Genomic DNA, 21,464 nt, shown 5'->3' with positions numbered 1-21,464 from the left:
CGAGCGAGCGAGGGCAGCGTTGGAAAGTGTTAATCAGGAGGAGGAAAAGGCGCGCGGTAAGCGCAGCTCTGCACTCGAACGTCACTCCGGTGCAGGGGGTTAGTGAAGTGACTGTGGCGCCTGGGGACTGGAGGCACTCACTCGTCGGACTGACTCCAGTCAGGTATTCCATACACTGAGCAATGTCTCCATTAGCGCGCTGCTGTGGCTGCTGCTCTCTCCAAAGCGAGCCGCTGCGAGCGAGGCGGAAAGACGCGGCCACCCTTCGCCATGGAGAAGCTCTCGCCAGGAGATCCTAGGCGCAGCCCGGCGTGATTGCAGGTAACAAGAAAGAGAGGCACTTCCTTGCTGGCGGTGCGCTTGCACCCCGGCTTCCTATCCGCCCATCTATGCGTCCATCCATCCATGCGCACCCCAACAATAGCCTGCCTTCTGCAGCCAGCCGGCTGGGAAATCTCGGGCTGCCTATGGAAGAGAAACTACGGGCGATCCATCATGCGGCTTGGGCAGTGTTTACCTAGGGCTGAAGCCGCCTTACACGCATGCTTTTTCTCTTCTCGGCGCGGGGATGGGGAAAGGGAAAGGGTCTTCGCGGTCATGCATAGAGTGCAACTTTGCTGCAGGAGACTTTGGGCAGGGAGTCTGCGTTGGCCAAGAAAGTTTGGTGGACGTGGAAAAGGAGCCCAAGCTTGGAGGACAGTGAAGGCGCGGGCAGGGCACCCCTATGAAGGAAGTGCGGGTGTAAAGTTCCTCTGTTTGGGGGGGGGGGTTAAATCGCTTCTGTAAACTCGGCGCTGGTCGGTGCAATCCTGTAGTTGTTTACTGCGTAGGAAGTCCCACGGAGTTCAACGCGGCGGACTCACAGCCAAGTGGGTATAGGATTTCAGACACAGTTTTTAGCCAGAGAAGTGGGGCTGCTTAAAAATCGAGCCCGAAAACTCTGTCACCTCCCCCCGCCCATCCCAATCGTGTTGTTGTGCATGGTTCAGGAGTGACTGCAAGGCACTCTGCACATGTTCGACGACACACTTTTAAAATCTCCGGTTTCACAGCTTTGGGCTACGACTGCAAAGATTCCGGCGCTGACAAGAACTGGGTGGGTCTTCCTTCTAACCTGGTCCTCTGGGGAGGTGTTTTTGGAGAAGCGCCACAGATTCCTTACTGTAAGTCGAAGAAAAGGGGGGGATTTAATGGGGGGAGCCAAACACATTGGCAAATGAATCCCATTGATTTGTTGTTGTTGGTAACAGGCGTAAATTCGCCTTGGTTATTAGCCAGGCCGGGAGAATAAAACGGTAAAAAACCTCCGTGCGGATATATGCGTGAAAATAGGGGGTTGGGGCTTCTGTGTTAGGTCTGGCCAGGCGCCTGTCTAAAACCAGTTTGTCCACACGCACTGGTTGATCCTAGACCCTCTGCGGGTCTCTGGCTAGTTCAAGTCCAGTGTCAGGTTTGGTGAGGTCGCCGGCAAGGAGATACCCTCAATTTTCTAGTTTACGCTTTTTCATCCATTTTACAAACAGGAAAGCTGGAGAAGCGCCGCTAGCTCCGAAGTCCAAAGCGTTGGGAAAGGTTTTTCCAAGGTCGCGGGCTCCAGATTCTTTTAACACCCTTCTGGCCCAATCCAAATCCTGTTTACCGGAGGAAGTCCCACTCCATTTATTTGGGATTCGCCTCCAAGTTAATATGCGCAGGAGTGCAACTTAGATTATTCGCCTTTTGGGTGCTGGTTGAGGGGGGGTGTTTGTAGGGGTTGGGGCGAAGATGCGGCGGATTAGGGGTGTCTTGAGAAATTGTAAATTCGGAACCAGAGGAAGTGGTTAGTCCTGGGCCATTCAGGCAGAGAAATTTAGGGCAAAAACAACCCGATGGTTATGTTCAGATCAATTTCCTACCGACCTCAATCAGAGCAGCTACCTGACCTGCTAGGGCCTGCTCCTGCACTTCTCTTTCTTTCAAGTTTTCTTGGGGAGGATTAAAAAAAACAAACCAACCAGACATTGGCTTTAGTTTCTTGGAGAAGAACGATGAAAAAAAATCTGCAGAGATTTAAACCCTGAAGACGCTGCACACTTCGCTCTGCTACGCTGCGTATTTGTTGCTGCTGCTGCTCTTGTTTTTCAAGAAATAGCACCCACTCGTTCTGATTTTGGGAGATGTGTTATGAGAATTGCGCTGGGTGGCCTCTTTGGCAAAAGAAGGGCTTCGCTCTGGCTGCTCCCTGTTACGTGTAGAAGTCAGCTTGTTGCCTTATGCGCAAAAGTTGTTGTTTTCCACAGGATAGCGCTCAGACTCCTGTCCCTGGGTCTCTTCGTGAGCGAGGTACGCTGCTAAACGCAGGGACTGCCTCTAGGACACTGTTACTTTCTAGCTTTGCTGATGAATGGGGAGATAATGAAATTCATCCGAATGCCTTTCCTCCTAAAGTGGGGCGTTTGCGGGAAATCTCACCTCCCTCACACAGATTTATGAGGAGCCTGGAAACAGGGCAGCGCTTGGCGTGGTGTTTGCTGGAGGAGAGGGGGGAACCTAGGCTGTATGGGGGAGAACTATTTCAGGGACTCGAGGGAATCATGATCCCACTTTGTTCTTGGGGGGCTGACTTCCGATTGAGTGTGTGGAGCTGGAGCCACGCACCCTGCTATTAGGCGCGTTGAAGCCAGTCCTGCCGATCTTGCGCGTGTTTATTCCGGCACGAGACTCGTTTATTCCAACGCCTGAACTTCCAAGAAAGCGTGCTTCAGGATACAAACCTAAAGTTGCAATCCTATGGATACTTACCGGGGACGGGGAGGGGGCGTCACTGCACCTAATTAGACACATTCCCAAGTCAATCAGCACGGATCGTGCTGTTACTCCGAAGTCAAGGGTGAGGGCGAGTAGTTAGCAACCCACCATGACTTTGTAGTAGAACGCTATGGAAGGCCCTAGCCAAAAAAGAAGGAAAAAACGCATTGATTTCTACTGAGCACCTAATCGACAGCGCGATCCTAGACTTGCTGCGTTTATCGTGGGTAAAGGATTGCAGTTCAAAGGGTCCCAGGGAGGAAATTTCGTCTAGAAGCGGGATAGGATGGCATGGATCGTGGTGGAGAGGCTATGTTATGGATCCAGAAACGGGCGAAAAACTTCTTTGCTCCGTCTGCCAGTGCGGGGTGATCCCTGTGGAATTGTTTGAGTATTTGAAAAAGGCGTGTGTGTGTGTGTGTGTGTGTGAAGATGGATTTGCAACGTTGCGGTTTGGCGGAAGGGGGGGAGAGGGGAAAAACATTGTACCATCCTCTGTAAAAGTTGTCTGCTTCAGTCAGCTAATTGCAACGTTTAACGCTGAACTCCTTTGGAGATCTGGGAGGCTGCACCCCGCCCCCGCCCCCTGGAGGGCGACGCGCCTGCGTGTTGCAGTAAACACCCCCACCCCCACCTCCTGGTATTGTATACCTGCAGTGTATAGGCTGCGTGGCTTTCGGGTTTCCCTTTATCTTCAGATAAATCATTTATTTATTTTTAAAAAGCGGGTCTACTCGAAAGTAAGTCCCATTGAGTTTCGGTAAGTCTTATTCCCAGGTAAACGAGCACAGGATTGCATCCTGTTTAGGACCACGGTCTCTAAAGCTGATTTCCTTAGAAGTGACTTCCATCGACTGGGGTTGTGCCTTCTGAGTAAGCCTAGCTAGACCTGCCGCTGCCACCATCCTCAGTCTCCATGAAGTACTTGCAAACTTTGGCTTTCGTTTCTGAAAGAGGGTTCCTCCAGTTGGCTGGTTCCTTCATCAACTACAGGCAGGCTACGAGGAGGAGAAACAGTTTTAGCAATGCAGCCGGTGGGGGGAAGAAATTAATGTCACAGCCTGCCCATGAAGCAGCCCCCCCGCCCCGCCCCCCCCCCATGCATTTATTTGTAAAGCGTCTGCGATCCCTAAACTACTGGAGCTGCCGCCATAAACCGCTCGGCCGCTTTAAGTGATCTGCGTGCCGGAGATTCCTGGGGTCTGATACGCTTATCCGCCCTGCAAATATTATACAACCGCTGCAATCTTATGCCTCCCTCCGCGAAAGTTCTATCAATGTGTGTTGCGACCTCCAGATCTACCCAAATAAACTTTACAGTGCAACTCTGGTCATAGCTTCCCAGAAGTGGACTTGACTCCGTGACAAGCGTGCGCAGGATCACTACCCTGTTTTTGCGGACTAGAGGGTGGGACACCCCACATATTGCGCGCGATACATCTGTGTTTGGACATGTGCTAGACGTATTTATTTTCATTTAAAAGCCGCAGGCGGAGCGGAGAGAGATAGCAGAAGCCTTGGGGGGGGTGAGAGGGTGTTAACTCTTTCCTCCCCAGTTTGGTCTCAGTTCCTGACGAACCATAGTGGGACTTGCTTTAAAGTTTAAAAAAACCACGCACGTGGAATTGGGCTGTTCCTTGGAAGTAGGGCCTATTCATTTGAGTAAACATACAATGCGAGTGGAAAGGGGTGATCGTCCGCACTGTCGTTTAATGTGACTGGTTAAGTTTCCAACCTATTCATTCTCCACTGTCCATATGACGCTCTCCTCAAAATCACTGCCTTCCCAGACTTTCCTTTCCCTCATACTATCCACATTAAAGGACAGGATGGATGAGCCCAGTGTCTCACCAAAGTTCCAGGGAACTAGCACAGGTAATCTGAAGACATCCCTTGTGTCTCTTACTCCCAGGTAAACGCGCTTAAACTAGGTTCAGGGTGGCCCTCTCTTTTGAAGGGGCTGCTGAGCTCCTTTGCTGCCTTTTAACGCGCTCCTCCAAGAGCCAAGGCTTTGCCTCGGTAAATTATAGCAATTACGCAGCAGATATGATTATATTAGGTGTACTGCGGTCTCCAGATAGTCATCCATCACCCTCAATCGAGCTGTCAGAGCGGGCAGATTCGTCCCTGGGAGGCACCAAGTCTTCCAGCTGGGGAGAAGAAGGGAACATCATCATTAATTAGAGTGTGACCCTGGGGCTATTCACATGTCTGAACCCAGGCAGCTCTCCGAGCAAGTCTGCACTCCTTTCATCCCTCCCTCCTCCGCCACAGCTGCCCTCCCCTCTCCACGCGCGCAAATACGCACAGAAACTCGCCCGCCCTGGGTCTGGCTAGCTTCCCCACTGCAAGTTCCTCTCTAGGCAGAGTATCCCGATTTTCAGAGATTGAGGTTTTTCTATATCCCCTACCCTCCCCGCTCCCCAACACAAACACATACACAAAAGGTCCTAGAGGAAAATTATATGTACTGGACTTTCCAGGAGCGGCCTAGATAAAGGTGACAAGGTGAAGGGGACTGATAGGGGTGGAAACCAGTAGTAATGGTATGCCAACTTATTAATAAGAACTTCTCTCTTTTAACCCAAAGTAAATGCTCCTCTGAATTTAGCGGGAGTTACTAAGGAGGGTAAGAGTCCACTCTCACCTTGGAAAAAATGATTAAAAAGAATCTTTTTGCTCATCTCCCTGAAATCACTCACTTTCAAAAAATTGATTTCCTGGGTCTATCCAATGGCAGTCATATTGTAGATCCATTGAAGTCAGTGGACTTAAGGCTTTATCTACCCTGAGTATGACTGCTGCTGGATATCCCCTGCTGTTTTATGGTCAGAACTGGAATTTAAGTAGAGTGATACTGTAAGTAAATTAATCCTTAAACATGCCGGAAGTCAATCACACTGGAGCTGTCTTCAAAGCGAACATTTTTGCTGAATTTATATCCTGGCCTTCCCTCTAAATGGGACAGATGGTAAATATCCTGGGGAGAGAAAGAGAGAGACCTTCAGCCTAGCCAAGCCATCAATAGTTTGCATAGGGTCCTATACTTTTCCTAGGTTTCGCCTAGGGCTTCCATGACCCTCCATGCAACCGACTTCCATAAATAGGAAGCAAGTTCAAACAAAACTTCATTTGCAGCGTATTTGCCTTTTGAATGCAGTTTTCATCTTTATGGTGAACCTTCTAAAGTACCAAATTCTTTGTGATTTTACCTTGTTCCTTCAATCAGAATATTGTATTCTGTTAATCCCACTTTACTGATGGCAGTATCTGAAACCATCCTACTGAGCATTTAGCTCTTTCCAGCTAAGGCCAGCATGTTCACTTAGAAGGAAGACTACAGAAAAGTCTTGAAGGATCCAAAGGTTTAGGATCACACACTGAGAATGAGAGATCCCCACTTGCCTGAAGAATCGAGGGTGGGCCTTTGAGCCCTAGACAGCACCCAGCATTGCAGAAATTCCAGCTCCATTAAAATTAATTGGCGTTTTGCTACTAACATCAATGAAATGTGCATTGCTCCTTCCAGCGATGGTGCTGGCGACTTGGGCTAACAACGAGAGACAGAAATCAAGAAAGACCAAATATCATTCTCATTAAACATTTAAAGCACCACTCCCATTAAACACTTAAACTTCCCTAGTAGGATAAAAAGGTCTAACAAGAGGCTTTGGCAGAAATCTGAGATCTACAGTTTAATAAGTCTCCAAGAAAATGACTTTCTGGTGTAGTCTTATATTTGTAGTCATAAAATGAAATAAGAGTGTATACACAGATCATATAGTAAATTAGCCACCTCTTAAAACACTTTACGCATACTTTTCAGGAAAGGTAGATTTTCCTCCCTCCCCTCTCTTCCAGTTCAAAGGTGGAAGTGATAACTATTCTTGACCAGTTCATGTGAAGTTTAAAGGGCTTGTTGTAAATGTATCTTGGACAAGAGGCCAGAGATTATCCAAGGGTACGAAAAGGGAGGTAATAAGGAAAGGCCTAGCTCTGCCTTCTGCTCTCAAACAGAACCTCTGGTCAAATATCAGAGTTTGTTTTAAAGAGAGGTAGTGCTCTCCTATGATCCCATGTTATAATATAAACTAGAGACTCTTGGACATTGGGATTCTGGGGAGCTAATGGATACCAGCTGGACATTGAGAGAAAGGGGCACAGTTTGATAAAACTGTATGAAAGTTGGACGGTCACAGGTAGTGAATCTGTATGACACAGAGAGGGAACCGCATTTATTTCATCTATTTCTGTGCTGCCACTCAGGAAAATGTGGCTTAAATTAAGGACTGAAAGCCAGGTGGGACAAAGCTGATTTATAGTTTCTCTGTCAGAGATCTGAGGGGACAATATGGAGAGCCATATTTATTCCGGGAAACCACAACTACAATTGGGGTGGTATTCTTTGATTAGTCTCCTGATTAAAAAATATGAACTAGTTTTCATATTCTACCTACCTAGAAAACTTGTATATTCCCGCACAACAAAAAAATCAAAACCATTAAGAGAGAGTTTGAAAGTTACCTTAGCACAGGTAGTAGGGAAAACAGACTATGAACCAGAAAATCCCCTCCCCTATGAACTTGGTAAGAGATTTTAGGCCAACCACCCTCTCAGCATGTCCTGCACTGCAAGACCAGGATACTGACCAGGCTGTAGCTAGTGGTGAGCCTAAGTATCTCAGATCCCAGATCTTTTTCTCCATGCCCCAAGTGTTTCCAGTGGATAATAAATTCAGGGGGAAATGAAAGGGTTGGTCTTAATTGACATTAATTTGAGGTATAAGAGTGTAAATTTGGGGAACTACATCAGTTGAAGATGACTTTCTCTTAAGATGAGTTGGAGGTAATGAAATGGGATAATTGAAGGGGTGCTTAATTGATTTGAAGCAGGATCTGTTGGGAAATTCACTTTACTACTGGTTAAATGAATTAAAGAGGAACACATCTGAAGAGGGTACCAGTTAACTGGAATTTTATACTAGAGTGGCTTGGATGAGAAATTAGTTGACTTTGCTGTCTATAGTTGTACATAGACATTTAAGTTAGCATATGCAATTTTTAATGTAAATTTGGACCTGTGCCCCAATATATATATATATATATATATATATTGTACCCGTGAAAATCTACGAAAGCATATATATATATATATATATATATATATATATATATATATATATAAATAATGTACCTGGAAACACTCAGTTTTGCATTGCTCTTGTAAGGATTCCTGAGATAATGCATGCGAAGTAGTTTGAAGATTGTACAATGTTGTATGAATGTCAGCTGTTGTTTTGAGTATGGAGAGATGCTCTCGCTTTGCAAATCAGATCTGGCCTGAGTTTGAAGATCACTCTCTCCCGCTGCCACTCAATGGCCTGAAGTTGTGACCTCTCCTCAATTTGTTTTTCCATATCTCCCCACCCCAAAAAGTTTCTTAAAGCCCAAAACGTCTAACATAATGTCTGTTCAGCGCAAATGCCCATTCCTTGCCCTTTCCTAACGTGCACTTTGGTGACTGGGCTTCGTCCTTCTCCACGTGCTTTGACTGTCAGCTCCGGAGCTCGTTTCAACTGTTGATTTAAAAGCCTCGCTTGCGCGCCTGCCCTTCCAGCGGCCTCGTTTGTAAGTGGGACTGATAACTGCAGGGCAGGGAGGAGTGGGAGGAAGCAGCAGGCAGCTGCTCATTAATTAATTTCTAATTAAAAGTGCTGACCACCCTTCAGTGATTCGAGGGGGGGAGAGAGAGAGAGAGACGACACTGATTTCTCCTCTCCAAACTATTGATATCTGAGATGCAGTTATGAACCACCCAGGACCTTGCCATTTTGTACCTTTGGGGTTCGCTTTCCTTATCAGCGCAGGAGAACTCCCTGAAATAGCGATCAGCCAGCGTGCTCCGAGGCGTTGGGAAACAAACTTTCATCCTGGGTATTTGGTTTAAATTCCAGGCCGTGGTCTACCACAAAGGTGCACACAAATATGCGCGCGAGAGGCAGTTTCTGTAGGGTTTTTCCCCCCCCCCTTCTTCTTGACGTCAGATGTTTGATTTGACATGTGTGTTTCAGCTAGGAGTGGTTCTCTTCCCCTCCCTCCGCCGCTGCCTGTGTGTGGGCAAAATATGTATTTTCCCCCATGAAAGCTCAGAGCAACCGTGCCTTGTTCGTGTTGAAGAAGCGCCACGCTGCCTAGGCAGATCTTTTTAAGATCGCGAGTTATGTGCGTGTGTGTGTTGTACGGGGGAGGGAAGACAACCCCCCCCAACACACACACACACTAAAAAATAGTTTCAGGTTCAAGGCAAATGAATTCAAGATGGTTTTATGCTTGGTTCTCTAAGCCCCTAGGAAGCTCGGATTATCCATCACTCGGGGCCACACGGCACAGCGAGGCAGCCTGCGGAGCCCGCGGATCCAGCGCCTCTCCTGGTTGTTCCTCGAGCCTGGGAGCCCCCCGTGGCCATGTCCTACCCCCAGTTCGGATACCCCTACTCGTCTGCACCCCAGGTAAGTCCTGCCGGACTCCCATCGCATCTACGCCCTTTCCTTTCGCTGCCCTCCCCTGTGAAGGCGCGAGGGAGAACTCCCATCTCCTGGGAGGCGCTTTTGTAGGGACCTAATCTGCTTCAGATCAACTGGGGGCTGGGGGAAAGGGATGACCCCCCCCTTCCCCAAGAGCAGGGACTGCCATCTTTACGCGGAAGTAAGGCCCCCGTGAAACCAAAGGCACTTACTTCCAGGTAAAAGGGAGACTGTCGCCTTGGTATCCTAATTCTGCAGTGCTCTAACCACGAACTGGTTTAGAAAGTCCACCTGTCCTGGATTCATCGAGGGACCTTGACCTAGAGTGAGAATGCTAACAGTGAGGGGTGGGGAGTTAAATTGGAGTCAAGGGGCGGGGTATCGTTTAGGATTGGGTTGGAGAGCCCCGTCCTGAGATTTGGAAGGTCTCTAGTTTCAGAGGGGTGCTAGCTAGCCTGCAACAAATTACTCCCGCAGCGCGCTGAAGACGGAAAGATCTCAGGTGTTCATTGATCTCAGAGGGTTTCACTTACTGCCCAGAGGTGAACTGGGGCAAGGGATAAGAAGGAAGCAGCTCGTTTCCCCTGGTCCGCGGACCTACTCTGAAGTAAGCGGGTGGATGGAAGCGGATTCAACAACCACAACAACTGGCTGGTTCAAGCCAGATTCATGGGCCACTTCGTTTACTAGGAACTTGGGTGGGGTGCGAGGTCGCTGCAGTCAGGGGCCCTGTATCAGCTGAGGCCTCGGCTCAACTCCTTTCTGGATCGTACCCTTAAAAGAGAGCAGGACCGAACTTCTGGGACAGAAGTGGGTGTTGGAATCTGCAGTTAAAACAAATGTTCAATTAACTCTCGCGAAGGATCTGGGATTAAACTTCATTAACATTCTCAGTACTTTTACTCGGAAATAAACGTGTTCTAGAACCCAGACGGATGAATGTATTGATGTTAATGTGAGCGGTCTAGCTCGCCGGAAGAATGCATTAAAAACTGAAAAGTATTTTCTTTCTCTCTCTCTCTCTTTCTCTTTAGTTGACAAGTGTGAACTGGAACTAGGTTCCCCCCCTCCCCAACCGATCTTTAAATTTCTCCCCGATCCACAAACCAGTTAAGCCACTGGGTTTAACATAATATATAAGGTACTTATTTAAGATCACTAACGGCGCAATCCCATGCAGGTCTATTCAGAAGTCAGCCCCATTGAGCACAATGGGACTTGCTCCCAGGTAAACGTGTATAGGATTGCAGCCACTTCCTTCCACTGCTTTTCCCTTCCGCTATTCGGCCTGGGTTCCCCCCCCCCCTCCATCTTGGGAGCTGGGGATTCTGCAAGTAACTGGGCGGTTGCAGACGACCGTTTCATCGCGCGCTTCTGTGTGATAACACGGATGGACCGCGCTGTCCTGAGTTTGTGCCCTTTGTGAGGTCGGATAGAGGGGGTGGCGGTTGTTCCGGATTCATTAACGTGAAGAAGAGACGCTCATTAAAACCAATGGACACGGGAGTCAGTGGGTTGTGTGAAAGCTCACTGATTTGGGACCAAAAACGGCCTTCGCTAGAACTGGTTGGTAGATCGGCCTGTTGGTTGCCATGGCTGTCAGCTTCTAAGATCACTGCCCTGTCTTCTCTCGTCCTAGTTCCTGATGACCACCAACTCCTTGACCACTTGCTGTGAGACCACCGGCAGGACGCTCACGGACTCTGGGGCCGCAGCCTCGGCTCAGACCCCCGTCTATTGCCCCGTGTACGAGAGCAGGCTGCTAGCCACGGCCAGGCACGAGCTCAACTCGGCAGCTGCCCTGGGAGTCTATGGGAGTCCCTACACGAACACGCAAGGCTATGGCAACTACGTGACCTACGGGACGGAGGCGTCGGCTTTCTACTCCTTGGTAAGTCTTCTGCGCAGCGAGCACGACTTCCACCTGAACGCATTGACTGGCCAAGAAGGAAACCCCACTGACCCATTACCAAGGGACTTTTGCTCTTCCAAGTCAGCAAACTGAGAGCGTCGCAGCTTAGCTAGAAGCTTCACCGCTCAACTCGGTCCCTAAGGACATTAAGGAAGCAAGTAAACCTCATCAAGTTAAGCGGGAGGGACTTAATTTCTAGTTATGCACTCTTTAATAGCAACGTGTGTGTGCTGTGCATCCCCACGTGTGCGTAGGTGTAGCTAGAGTTAGAGATGTATCACTAGTACAAGCAAACCTGGAGGGATTACAAAATGTCTCTGATTTATTTTATTTATTAAATTTCTATGCCGCCTTTCATCCGAGGAGCACAGGACGGCTTACAATATAAAAACACAAAATGTAGTAACAAACAATAACAATAATCCACAGAGAGAGTTTAAAAGGCGATGGGTTGTTTAATTAGCCAAAGGCTACGTAACCTGTCTATGTGCCATGGGTTAATCCGAAGTGAATATGAATCGGGGCTGTGAGAAACTTCAGCCAATCATAACCGTTGCTAATTCAGGTATCTAACAACACGGAGATCAGCCTACAACTATGTAAATAGAGATAGACGGTAATAAGCGCTGAGAAACTATTGTCTGGTGATCTCTGCGATCTAACTACTTAATTAGAGATAAATGATAAACGCTAAGACATCGTGGCATTGCTGATCTCTGTCTGTGTACTGAAACTGACCCAAGAAAACGAGTCTGGAGTTGTCACTGGAACAGGAACTCGAGTTTGCTCACCGAATGTTTAAATGTAAAATTATGCATAAAATGTCTGCGTCAAGAAATTAACTCTTGGTATACTTCCCTGTGTGGCAAACAGGTCACGTCCCATCGTCCCAATTGCCCCCCTCTTCCCCCCCTTTTTTGGGAAAGTATGTTTATTGAGTCGCACCTTAATAACTCCAATCCTAAAAAAACGCTCAACAACTTCCTAAAGGTTAACAACTTCGGTCAGCCCTTTGGTCGGCTTTCACGGCCCTTCACTTCATCAAATCTGGTCCTCTGCGGAAAAAGTTTGGACATCACTGTTCTAGGTGATATTTGACCCTTGCTTATCCCTAGTCACTTGTTCTTGGAGCCCAGTGTGCATAAAATACCATTCTTAGTCGGATGAAGGAAAGCACTGGACTCCAGTGGACTGCAGAGGCTAAACCAGCTTTCCTGTGAGTAAATTCCATGGCAGGAAAAGAAGATTTCCTCTGAGTAAACGCGCATCAAATCGGGCCAAGAGATGCTAACACTGAGTCGGTGGACAAGAGTACAAGGAACTTCATGTTCCTCTCCAATTAAGTGCAAGTCCAGTACTGTATACAGGAATTGAAGAAATACTGAAATACAGTCTATGCCAGTCTACTCGGAAGTAAGTTGTACTGAGTTCAGTGGAACTTGTGCCCAAGTTTGCAGCCTAAACAGTTTAACCCCCTGATAGGATCACAAAAGTGTAGAGTCGGGAGGGTCCCGAGAGTCATCTATTCTAACCCCTTACGATGCAGGAATCTCAACACGTGGCCTCCCATCCCATTTGAAATCAAGCCGGATCCTGTTTAGCTTTGAAAATGTGCTAGAGGATTTTTTGCTCCTCGATGTGTTTCTCCATTGTAAAAATAAATAAAAACGTGTCCATTTGCGCGTGTCTCCCCTCCTGCCCCCCACCCCCACCCGCACTGCCCGTGGGGGAGGGGAGCGCTGATAAGAAGACGCCTTTGCTTTTCCTGTTGCAGAACAGCTTTGATTCGAAGGATGGGAGCGGATCTGCGCATGCGGGAATCACCCAGGCGGCTGCGTACTATCCATACGACCACACGCTCAGTCAGTATCAATATGACAGGTAAGAAACAAACCATCAGCTGTTCATTGAGGGCCAGGAAAAGGCGGTGGGAGCCAAGGAGGGGGAGAGAGGAGAGGAGGTTAGTTGCGCTTCTTAATCAGGAAACGTCTTCAGCTTGTGCTTTTCTCAAAGGACCAGTAGGAAACGAGTGTGGCCAGAATAAGCCGCCCCTGTATCAGATTCAGATGATCTCTGATCTCACCAACGGAGCGCTTGCAAGACGGGATCCTGAACGCATCCGAAGCAAGCATGGAAGCGCGCCTCCTTAAGAACGGGCGCGCTTTTCAGCAGAGGCTGCTCACCAAATCAGGCACGAGGAATCGGTGTAGCGTGCACGTGTGAACCTGCCCTGAAGCGGCTCAGACCCCCATTGACTCCAGCAAGAAACCAAAAGGCGCCTAAAAGCCAGCGCATTCCCGAAAGAAAGAAATGGGTTTAAATGGAGCTTTAATAGCGTCCGCTATTTATCTCTACAAATGCCAATAACAAGTTATGTTTCCGCGTTGTCTGCACAAAACGAACCTGTTCTTCGTTCTTCTGCACTGATCCGGAGCTAGTTTTACGCCTCTAATCTCCGATTCGTTTTGGAGGAGCCCGCAGCGAATGCAAAAACTTTGCTTTTGACCTCTTTCATTCGTCTGCCAGCCCGATCTTAATCTCGACGACATACCTCCTCTCCTCGCTATATTTCTTTGGAAGCAAGTCCTCATTGAGTAATGGAGATCGATACTGCGACCCGATCCGTTTCACGAAGGAGTAAGCGGATTTGCCTGCGGCCCTCCACTCTGTTGAACTCCAATTCCCATCAGCGTCAGCCAGCCCGGCCAACTCGATAATGGGAGTTGTAGTTCAACAACATCTATAGGTCATCCGGTTGGGGAAACCTGGTCTCCTTGATCTTAATCAGGTGTGGGGAACTTTTGGTCCTCCAGATCGGGGTTTCCCAAAGTCAGGGCGCCAGCTGTTTTGGGACTACAACTCCCATCATCCCTAGCTAGCAGGCTCAATGGTCAGGAATGATGGGACTTGTAGTCCAAAAAAACCAGCTGGGGACCCAACCTTGGGAAACTCTGCTTCAGATGTTGCTAAACTCCCATCATCGCTGGTCAGTGGCTATGCTTGCTGGAGCTGATGGGAGTTGTAGTCTGGCGCGGGAGGGGGAGGTTTCCCTACACCTGATGAAAGAGTTCACGGAGTCGATCTCAATTAGCTCCCGTGTGCCATTTCATATGCCGCTTTCCACAGGACACAGCCTAGTTCTGCACATGCGGAAGTCCAATGGCTTTGATACCCAAAGTACGAAGTGAGAAAGGAAGGCACGCCTTCATTGGCGGAACACAATAAATCTGAAGGCAAGGCGAAGTCACACGAGCGACTTACTCCTATCACTGGCGTTTTATCCTCTAGCGTTTTCAAGTATAGCATCCCTACAAGCTGGTGGATATTGTCCAGGGATAGTAGGAAAGCGCTGTGGTTGACTTAGCGCTCGATCTATGCGATAGGATCTGCGCTATCACAGCAATAGATCCGTATGGATTTAATCACAAATACCTCTTCCCGACTGGCTTCCACACGTGCACGCGCATCCTTTCTCTCCGCTTGAGTAGGGCACACTTCATTAACTGGGATCTGAATGCATGAAACCCACTCTGCTGAAAAACACTGTGAAGATGATAGGGAAGTTATTTCCGAGACTTCTATTTTTGACGACTCTTTAGCCCTTGAGGTAGCCAACCTCAAATGATCCAGCCCTTGTTAAAAGTATGAATTGGACCCGTTTAACAACACGACGCTTAAGGTGCCAGGAAGTCCTGCCTCTGTTGAGCTCGCGATGGTTCGTTCACACGAGCAAGACGTCACGTTGGCCTTTCACTCATCGTTTGGCACGTGTGAACCAAAATGTTCGCTCATCTCCTACTGGCTTCTCTTTTTACTTTTACATGGGCAGGTTGGGGGCCGCTTTTTGTCACTCCCCCACCACGTTTACAAATGTGCCGAACAATTTTATATTTCTTCTTCTTCTTCTTTTTAATCTTTGGTGCGGTTATTGCTTTAAAACACACACACCAAGATTTCTCCTTACGCTGTTCCAACCTTTTAAGCCCACTGGGTGCTGATGACCTTTCCTTAGATGGTGCGCATTAAATATTCAGGTATAGCCCAGTGTCTTGTGCAGCATATATATATATAGAATGGGGAGGAGAGAAATTTACTAATAATAAAATAAATACTTTTATTAATAACTGCGCCCTGAGGTTACTTCGGTGGACTCTCTCAGAGCGCTGGAGCAAGAGTAGACTTTTAAAAAAATATTATTTTAGCATATCCATCTTGCAGGAGTTGAATTTTGGATGCCTCTCAAGGGCGGCTGTTTGCCTTCTGAAGTAGACATGCTTTCAGGCTGCAATCCGGTGCAAACTCAGAAGTCACCGGGACTCACTTCAGAATAAGCGTGTACAAGATCCGCAGCACACTTTTCAGCAGCCCGAGTGTCGTTGTTTTGAGGCTGTCTATACTCCCGGTTTAGATCAGGTCTTGCCCCGAGTATGTTATTTGCGAGGCAAGTCCCAAAGACTCCATCCATGATCGAGGTGATCATACCAAGATTAACTGTACAATCCCATTTTCAAGGGGGATTTACTCCCAAGTAAGTATAGGCAGGATAGCAAGCTGGTTAAGGTCCTGTTGATCACCAATTGTGTATCCAAACGCTCCGTCTTTCTAGATTCTTGGCTTAACCAAGTTGAACCCTTTTTTCTGCTAAGACCAGCGCGTTCTGGGTTTTGTAGAAAGAGGGAAAATATTTAAAGGTGAACCTTGGATACCAGGATCCAGTGGCGTAGCGTGGGGGCTGCAGGGGGGGGCGGCCGCACCGGGAGCAACATCTGGGGGTTAGGGAAATCCACGGGTTAGGGGGCGCAAATCCATGGGTTAGGGGGCGCAAATTACTTGCCTTGCCCCGGGTGCTGATAACCCACGCTACGCCACTGCCAGGATCCCTTTCTCGCGGGAAATGGAATTGCGTCGGTGAATCAGACCAATGTGGGTGGTGCTTTCTTCCGGCTCGTTGGCGCTGCATTTTCACTGACACTCTTCCCCCCGCCCTAGATATGGTACCATGGATGGAGGGACGCGGAGGAAAAACGCCACTCGGGAGACCACTAGCACGCTGAAGGCCTGGCTGCAGGAGCACCGCAAGAACCCCTACCCGACCAAAGGCGAGAAGATCATGCTGGCCATCATCACCAAGATGACCCTCACGCAGGTCTCCACCTGGTTCGCCAACGCCAGGAGGAGGCTCAAGAAGGAGAACAAGATGACCTGGCCCCCCAGGAACAAGTGTGCAGACGAAAAGAGACCCTACGAGGACGAGGACGAGGGAGAGGGTCAAGGGGAGAGCTTGAAGAATGAGAAACTCGAGGGTATCTTCCAAGTCTCTTAGCCGTATACTGGAGGCAGGAGCCCTGTCGCCCTTCTCTGGGACAAGGATACTGGGCACACGGGGAGGGTGATGGGTGTTGGGAGTCCAGGAGACAAAAAGTATGGGTGTGTTGCCTTTAATGCAATAAAGAGGCTTCCGGATGTGCAGTTGAGCTGCGCTGGGGATTTCGAGAGAATGTCTTGAGGCGGCCAGTGTCCCTTCAGCGTCTGCTCTGCTTTGACAGAGGAAGGGGGCTGTCAAATGACGGGGTGCGCCTGCTGGGCTTTGCAATGGTTTCCGTTCGAACAAAACCTTTAAAAGTTTTGCTTCCTCGAGTAGAAAAGCGCGTCGCTTGTTTTGCTAGGCCTGAGCGCAACACCGGCATTTCATTCGGGTTTCAAAACCTTTGGAAGCCATGCAGTGCTGGGGTTGCCTTTGGAAAGTTGAGGGACGTTTACGACGCAGTCCAACCCACAATGCGTTCTTGCTAGAAAGGCACACACAGGGGAACTTGGATCTCACAGGGTCTACAGGAAATCCTCCCTTGTGAGAGCCACGCCCACTGTGTCCAGCAAGGCAGGTAAAGGGGCGCAGCCTATATAAACTGGTCACGTCCCCCTATACACATCCCAACACTAGTGACTGCCCATTTCTGGTTCCGATTAGTAAAATGTTAACCGCGCATCCTACAGAGCTGTTGTGAAGAGTGAGGGGAAGCAAAATACAGACAGAGAATGGGTGGAGGAGTCCTAGCCTTAAAGCCATTGCACAGAATCGTAAGGCCCGTGGGTTATCTAGATATACTCCCTGCAATGCAGCAGGAACCTCAACTAGCCAAGAACGAACGTCAACTGCAAATGTATCTGCCGCACCCTGCCCGTCTCGTTTGTAACGTGTCCTCCTTTCCCTCCTTTGCCCAGAGCCGGCCAGCAAGGAGGACAAAGAGTTGGGCCTCAGCGACCTGGACGACTACGACCCGCTGGAGTCGGAGAGCTCCGAGGGCGAGCTGAAGGCTGCGGCTTTCGGCCACGCGGAGGGGGAAGCGTGCGCCACCGAGGCCTGCAAGGATCCCTCTTCCTTGGGCGCCGGCACCGCCCCGCTGGAAAGCCCCCTCGAGCGGGCAAAGAGCTGCCTCAAGGACCCGACGGCGGGCGCGGAGGGCTGCGAGGCGGCGGAGTTGCTGAGCGCGCGGCAGAGGAGCTGCGAGGCTAAGCCGTGTTACCAGCAGCAGCAGCAGCTCCTGGAGGCGTCCAGCAAGCCGAGGATTTGGTCCCTGGCGCACACGGCCACCTCGCTCAACCAGGCCGAATACCCGTCGTGCATGCTGAAGCGCCAGCAGGGGGCGTCCAGTGCCTCTAGCGCCGCGCCGGCCCCGACGGCTGGGGGCGTCTTGGAGAGGCACCCGAAGGATTCCCCCGTCACCAACCTCAGGAACTGGGTTGACGGCGTGTTCCACGACCCGCTCTTCCGGCACAGTACTTTGAACCAGGCCTTGAGCAGCACCGCAGTGTCTTGGGCTACCACCAAAGGCTCCCTCTTGGAGACGGGGGCCCTGGGGCGCTCGCTGGGCGGCGGCGCCACCGCGGTGCTCAAAGGGCAGCTGGCAGGCCTGGCTGCGCCCCAGGACTCCGGCAAAGACTTTCTGGCTTTCCCCAAAGCAGGCAGCAAAATGTTCTGCTCCTAACGACCGACGCCCGCCCCGTCCGCCTCCCTGGGACAGGCCGGGGAGGGAGGCAAGACGGTAGAATGGGGGGGCAGACAGGCTGGGCCCCGAGGGACTGAGCGGCGGGAGGTGGAGAGACACACGCAGAGAGAGAAAGACTTGGAGAGAGTTTCCGTTCCAAACCAGAGACGTTTTTTCCGTCGCAAAAAACCGAGCAAGGATTTTAAAAGTTGCTGGTATAACGAGAGAGAAAGAAACGACTGTTACTTGGCTGCAGCCTTAAGGGATCAATGTCTTCACGGTTATTTAAGTCCATAGCACGTTCCACTAGTTTATAGAGGCGTCCTTCTGCGTTTACCTTGCAAAGTTTACCAGGCGCGAGATTCGAATTCAGCTTCTTGGGGAGGGAGTTCTTTGTCTATTCTGTTTTTTTCCCCCTCCCTTTTTTTCCTTTTTCTAAAAAACAAAAAAAATTGATTTGTGGCATGCCAATTTTAGTTTCTTCTTCGAACTTCCCTACCCACCCACCCCGCCCTCCCCTTCTCATCGTTAGCATCTCACCCACAAAAAAAACAGCACTTCTTCCACCAAGTTGACACCATTGCCCGCACACACGCGCACACACCGAATTTGAACTTGACAAATAAGCTATGTCGAAAAGGTATGTTCACTACAAATAAATTGTCTGTCTCTCAGAGGTACCCTATGATTTGTGGTCTGTTTGCGTTGCCTGCGTAGGAAGTGGAGCTTCGACGCCTGGGTCCCAAACGCGTTGGAAGACGCGTGTCTGTTTCACGTCCCGTGGAGATGTACGGAATTCCCCAGTCAATAAATGTAGGGCGGAGCGCACTCTTGGAAATCAAAGTCTTGCGCACCTGGGTGGCATTCTTTTCCACGCGCAAGTGCATTTGCGGGTGTCCCTTTCGACACCCGGGACATACTCCCGAGTGGTAAAGACCTTAGTAGGAACCCACGAGAGGAAAACGGCCCCCTCTAAAATCAACGGTGCATTTGGCGCTGATGTGATTCTGGGCCTTAAACCAGCTTGAGACCCGGCCACCTTGACTTTACCTAGTTCAGCTGCATCACTAGCAGCAGAAACCGAGAATCTCTAAGAGGCTGGCGACTTCTCATCACGCCTTAAAATGTATATGTTCATTTTCACCTGTCTGACTGTAATCTTAGTTTTTAATGGGGGGGACTCCAAAAGAATCCTCTCCTGGCTTTTTAATCAAGCGATCATCCTCCCTCGCACCTACCCAGTGAATGCCGGTTCAGCGCCTCCTGTCCTCTCCGTGTTTCCCTTTGGACAGCTGCAGGCGTTGGTGCAGTTTGGCCACATCCACAACAAGGGCCCAAAGCTCGCTCAGGGACGTAAGGGCAAGCAGGAAATGGGTGGGGAAAGAATTCCATTATTCTGTTCTTTTTGAATTTACCCACTGTGCTATCAAAGCAGAGGTGGCACAATCTTTTAAGCAAAAAAGACACAAGCCAGTCTAATTGTTTCTATTGCAACAGTTATTCCGTGCGTAGAAGAATCACGTGTGGTCTGAAATAGGGGGAGGGGCGAGGCACCCTAAGAGGTTCTTTTACCCTGATATACAGTATGTGTGTATGCAAACCCGGTAGACCTTAATTTTCAAAGCAGAGTTCCGATCCTCAGTCCAGCTTAGGCGGGGACTGCTGTGATGTAAACTGGGGTTCGTTCGTGTCTTTGTTTTCTTTCCGACTAAGGGTGAGAATCTTTGCAGGGTTGCTTTTCACCGAAGCCAAGGAGACTTGCTTCCGAGTAAACATGCACAGGACTGAGTTGCAAGAGAATTTAAGGGAATTCGGTTTCCCCAGGAAACTGCAAGGCTATATACAAGTGGTGTGGATTAAGTGGTTAGTGGATGAAGTTGCCTATTAATTTTTAGAAGGGGTGTGTGTTAATATGCTAAAACTTTGTGAAAAGTTAGAATGGATCTCGATGAATGGTTTTGTATAAAAATTGGGCTATAGGGATGCGAAGTCACCGGTGGAGTAGAGATCCCATTTACTAAAGCTGGTCCTTTTCTTTTTTAATGTGCGCGAAGCAATTGATTCACATGGAACATTTGATGATTTAAACTACTGTTTTAACTTGAAGCTTCTTCGCTGGCACGGGGAGAGAGAATCGTTGGATTCTCTATGAATATTTCAGCACTTCAGGACGGATGGTTTACCGTTTTGACATTAAACAGAAGCTCAGCCAAGGGAAAGAGCGAGCGCTTCTCTCCCTCCGCCCGCCCGCCCCCGCGCGCGATTCAGGAGAAGGCTCGGGCGATTTACCATTTAGCTCGAAGAAAGCAGACAGGGCTTTGAAGATCTCGCCTCTCTTCGCAAGTCCGGGGGTGTAAACTTTTCTGCAGGATGAGGAGGTGTAGCAAATGGGTACCCGTGGTGAGTCAAAATAAGGATCAGCCAGAGACAGCAACTGGAGAATAAGAAGGTGAGGTTTATTGCCAGGCAATAAGGACCCAGTTGGAATATTTTCCAAAGAACTGGGACCCCGATTGACAGAGATCCAGAGGTCTTTATACCTGAGTAAATCACAGCAAATCATTGATCATCAGACAATCACGAGGGACTCACAATATTGTCAGCTAAAATTAGCCAATCAGCAAGCGGTTGTCACGCTGCTTGACCCCTGCTCAAGCCTTGGTCAGCACCGGGTTCTAGTTCTGCTTTCCGAAGCTTGCAATGACGCTCTGTCTAACCTTTCCCCTAGTTATGACAGGACCGGAGCTTGGACATTTTGTGGTTTTGCTCTTCCTGTTCTGTGGATTAATTTAGCCTGTATCTGAGGGGAATTTGTACCAGAATCTCTGATTCATGTCTTTGTCCGAGGTACACAGATGTTTAGGGGAAAGGTCAGCTCCTAACTTTGCTGTTTCAAGCAGTTTGCCGTTTGCTAAGCACAGCTTCCTTTTGATTCAAAATGGATTTATAAAGTACCGTAATCCTTGATTTGTATAAGCATATTTGGATATATATTGAATATATTGGTTACTGATAACTGATTATATAGATAGCATAGGGGTAGCCCTTCTTCCTTGCCTCAGGGGGAGAGCCACCAACAGAACTCGCCTGAGATCTGTACCCAGAGAAGTTTAAGGGGTTGAGGGAGTTGGAGATGGGAGGAGAGAAAGTGTTTTTAAACCAGTCTTTCATCGCCTCTCTCGAAGTCCCCCAAAGCCAAGGTGAAAAGGCAATGATTTGTGCCCCCCAACCAGGCTCCAATGGACACCTACCGTAT

General features: G+C 49.1%; 1 protein-coding gene across 5 annotated transcripts; it reads left to right on the top strand.

Annotated features, from left to right (window-relative positions):
• On the top strand, positions 1–18,882 carry IRX4 (iroquois homeobox 4). 5 transcript variants are annotated; one of them, XM_081920064.1, is made up of 6 exons: positions 1–321; positions 9,130–9,295; positions 10,950–11,201; positions 12,997–13,103; positions 16,212–16,525; positions 17,445–18,882. In XM_081920064.1, the coding sequence occupies exons 2-6, from the start codon at positions 9,251–9,253 to the stop codon at positions 18,206–18,208; spliced, it is 1,482 nt and encodes a 493-aa protein (XP_081776190.1). In that variant the 5' UTR covers positions 1–321; positions 9,130–9,250; the 3' UTR covers positions 18,209–18,882. The 5 variants fall into 5 exon arrangements, with proteins under 5 accessions (XP_081776190.1, XP_081776194.1, XP_081776193.1 ...); XM_081920067.1 differs by lacking the exon at positions 1–321 and adding an exon at positions 10,345–10,451 and having other exon boundaries at positions 7,979–9,295; XM_081920068.1 differs by lacking the exon at positions 9,130–9,295.
• Positions 18,883–21,464: the final 2,582 nt, after the last annotated feature.

Source organism: Podarcis melisellensis (genome assembly GCF_964234715.1).
Source record: "Podarcis melisellensis genome assembly, chromosome: 7".
NCBI lineage: Eukaryota > Metazoa > Chordata > Lepidosauria > Squamata > Lacertidae > Podarcis > Podarcis melisellensis.
Note: the sequence above shows the minus strand (reverse complement) of the source record. Positions and strands in the feature narration are given on the sequence as shown.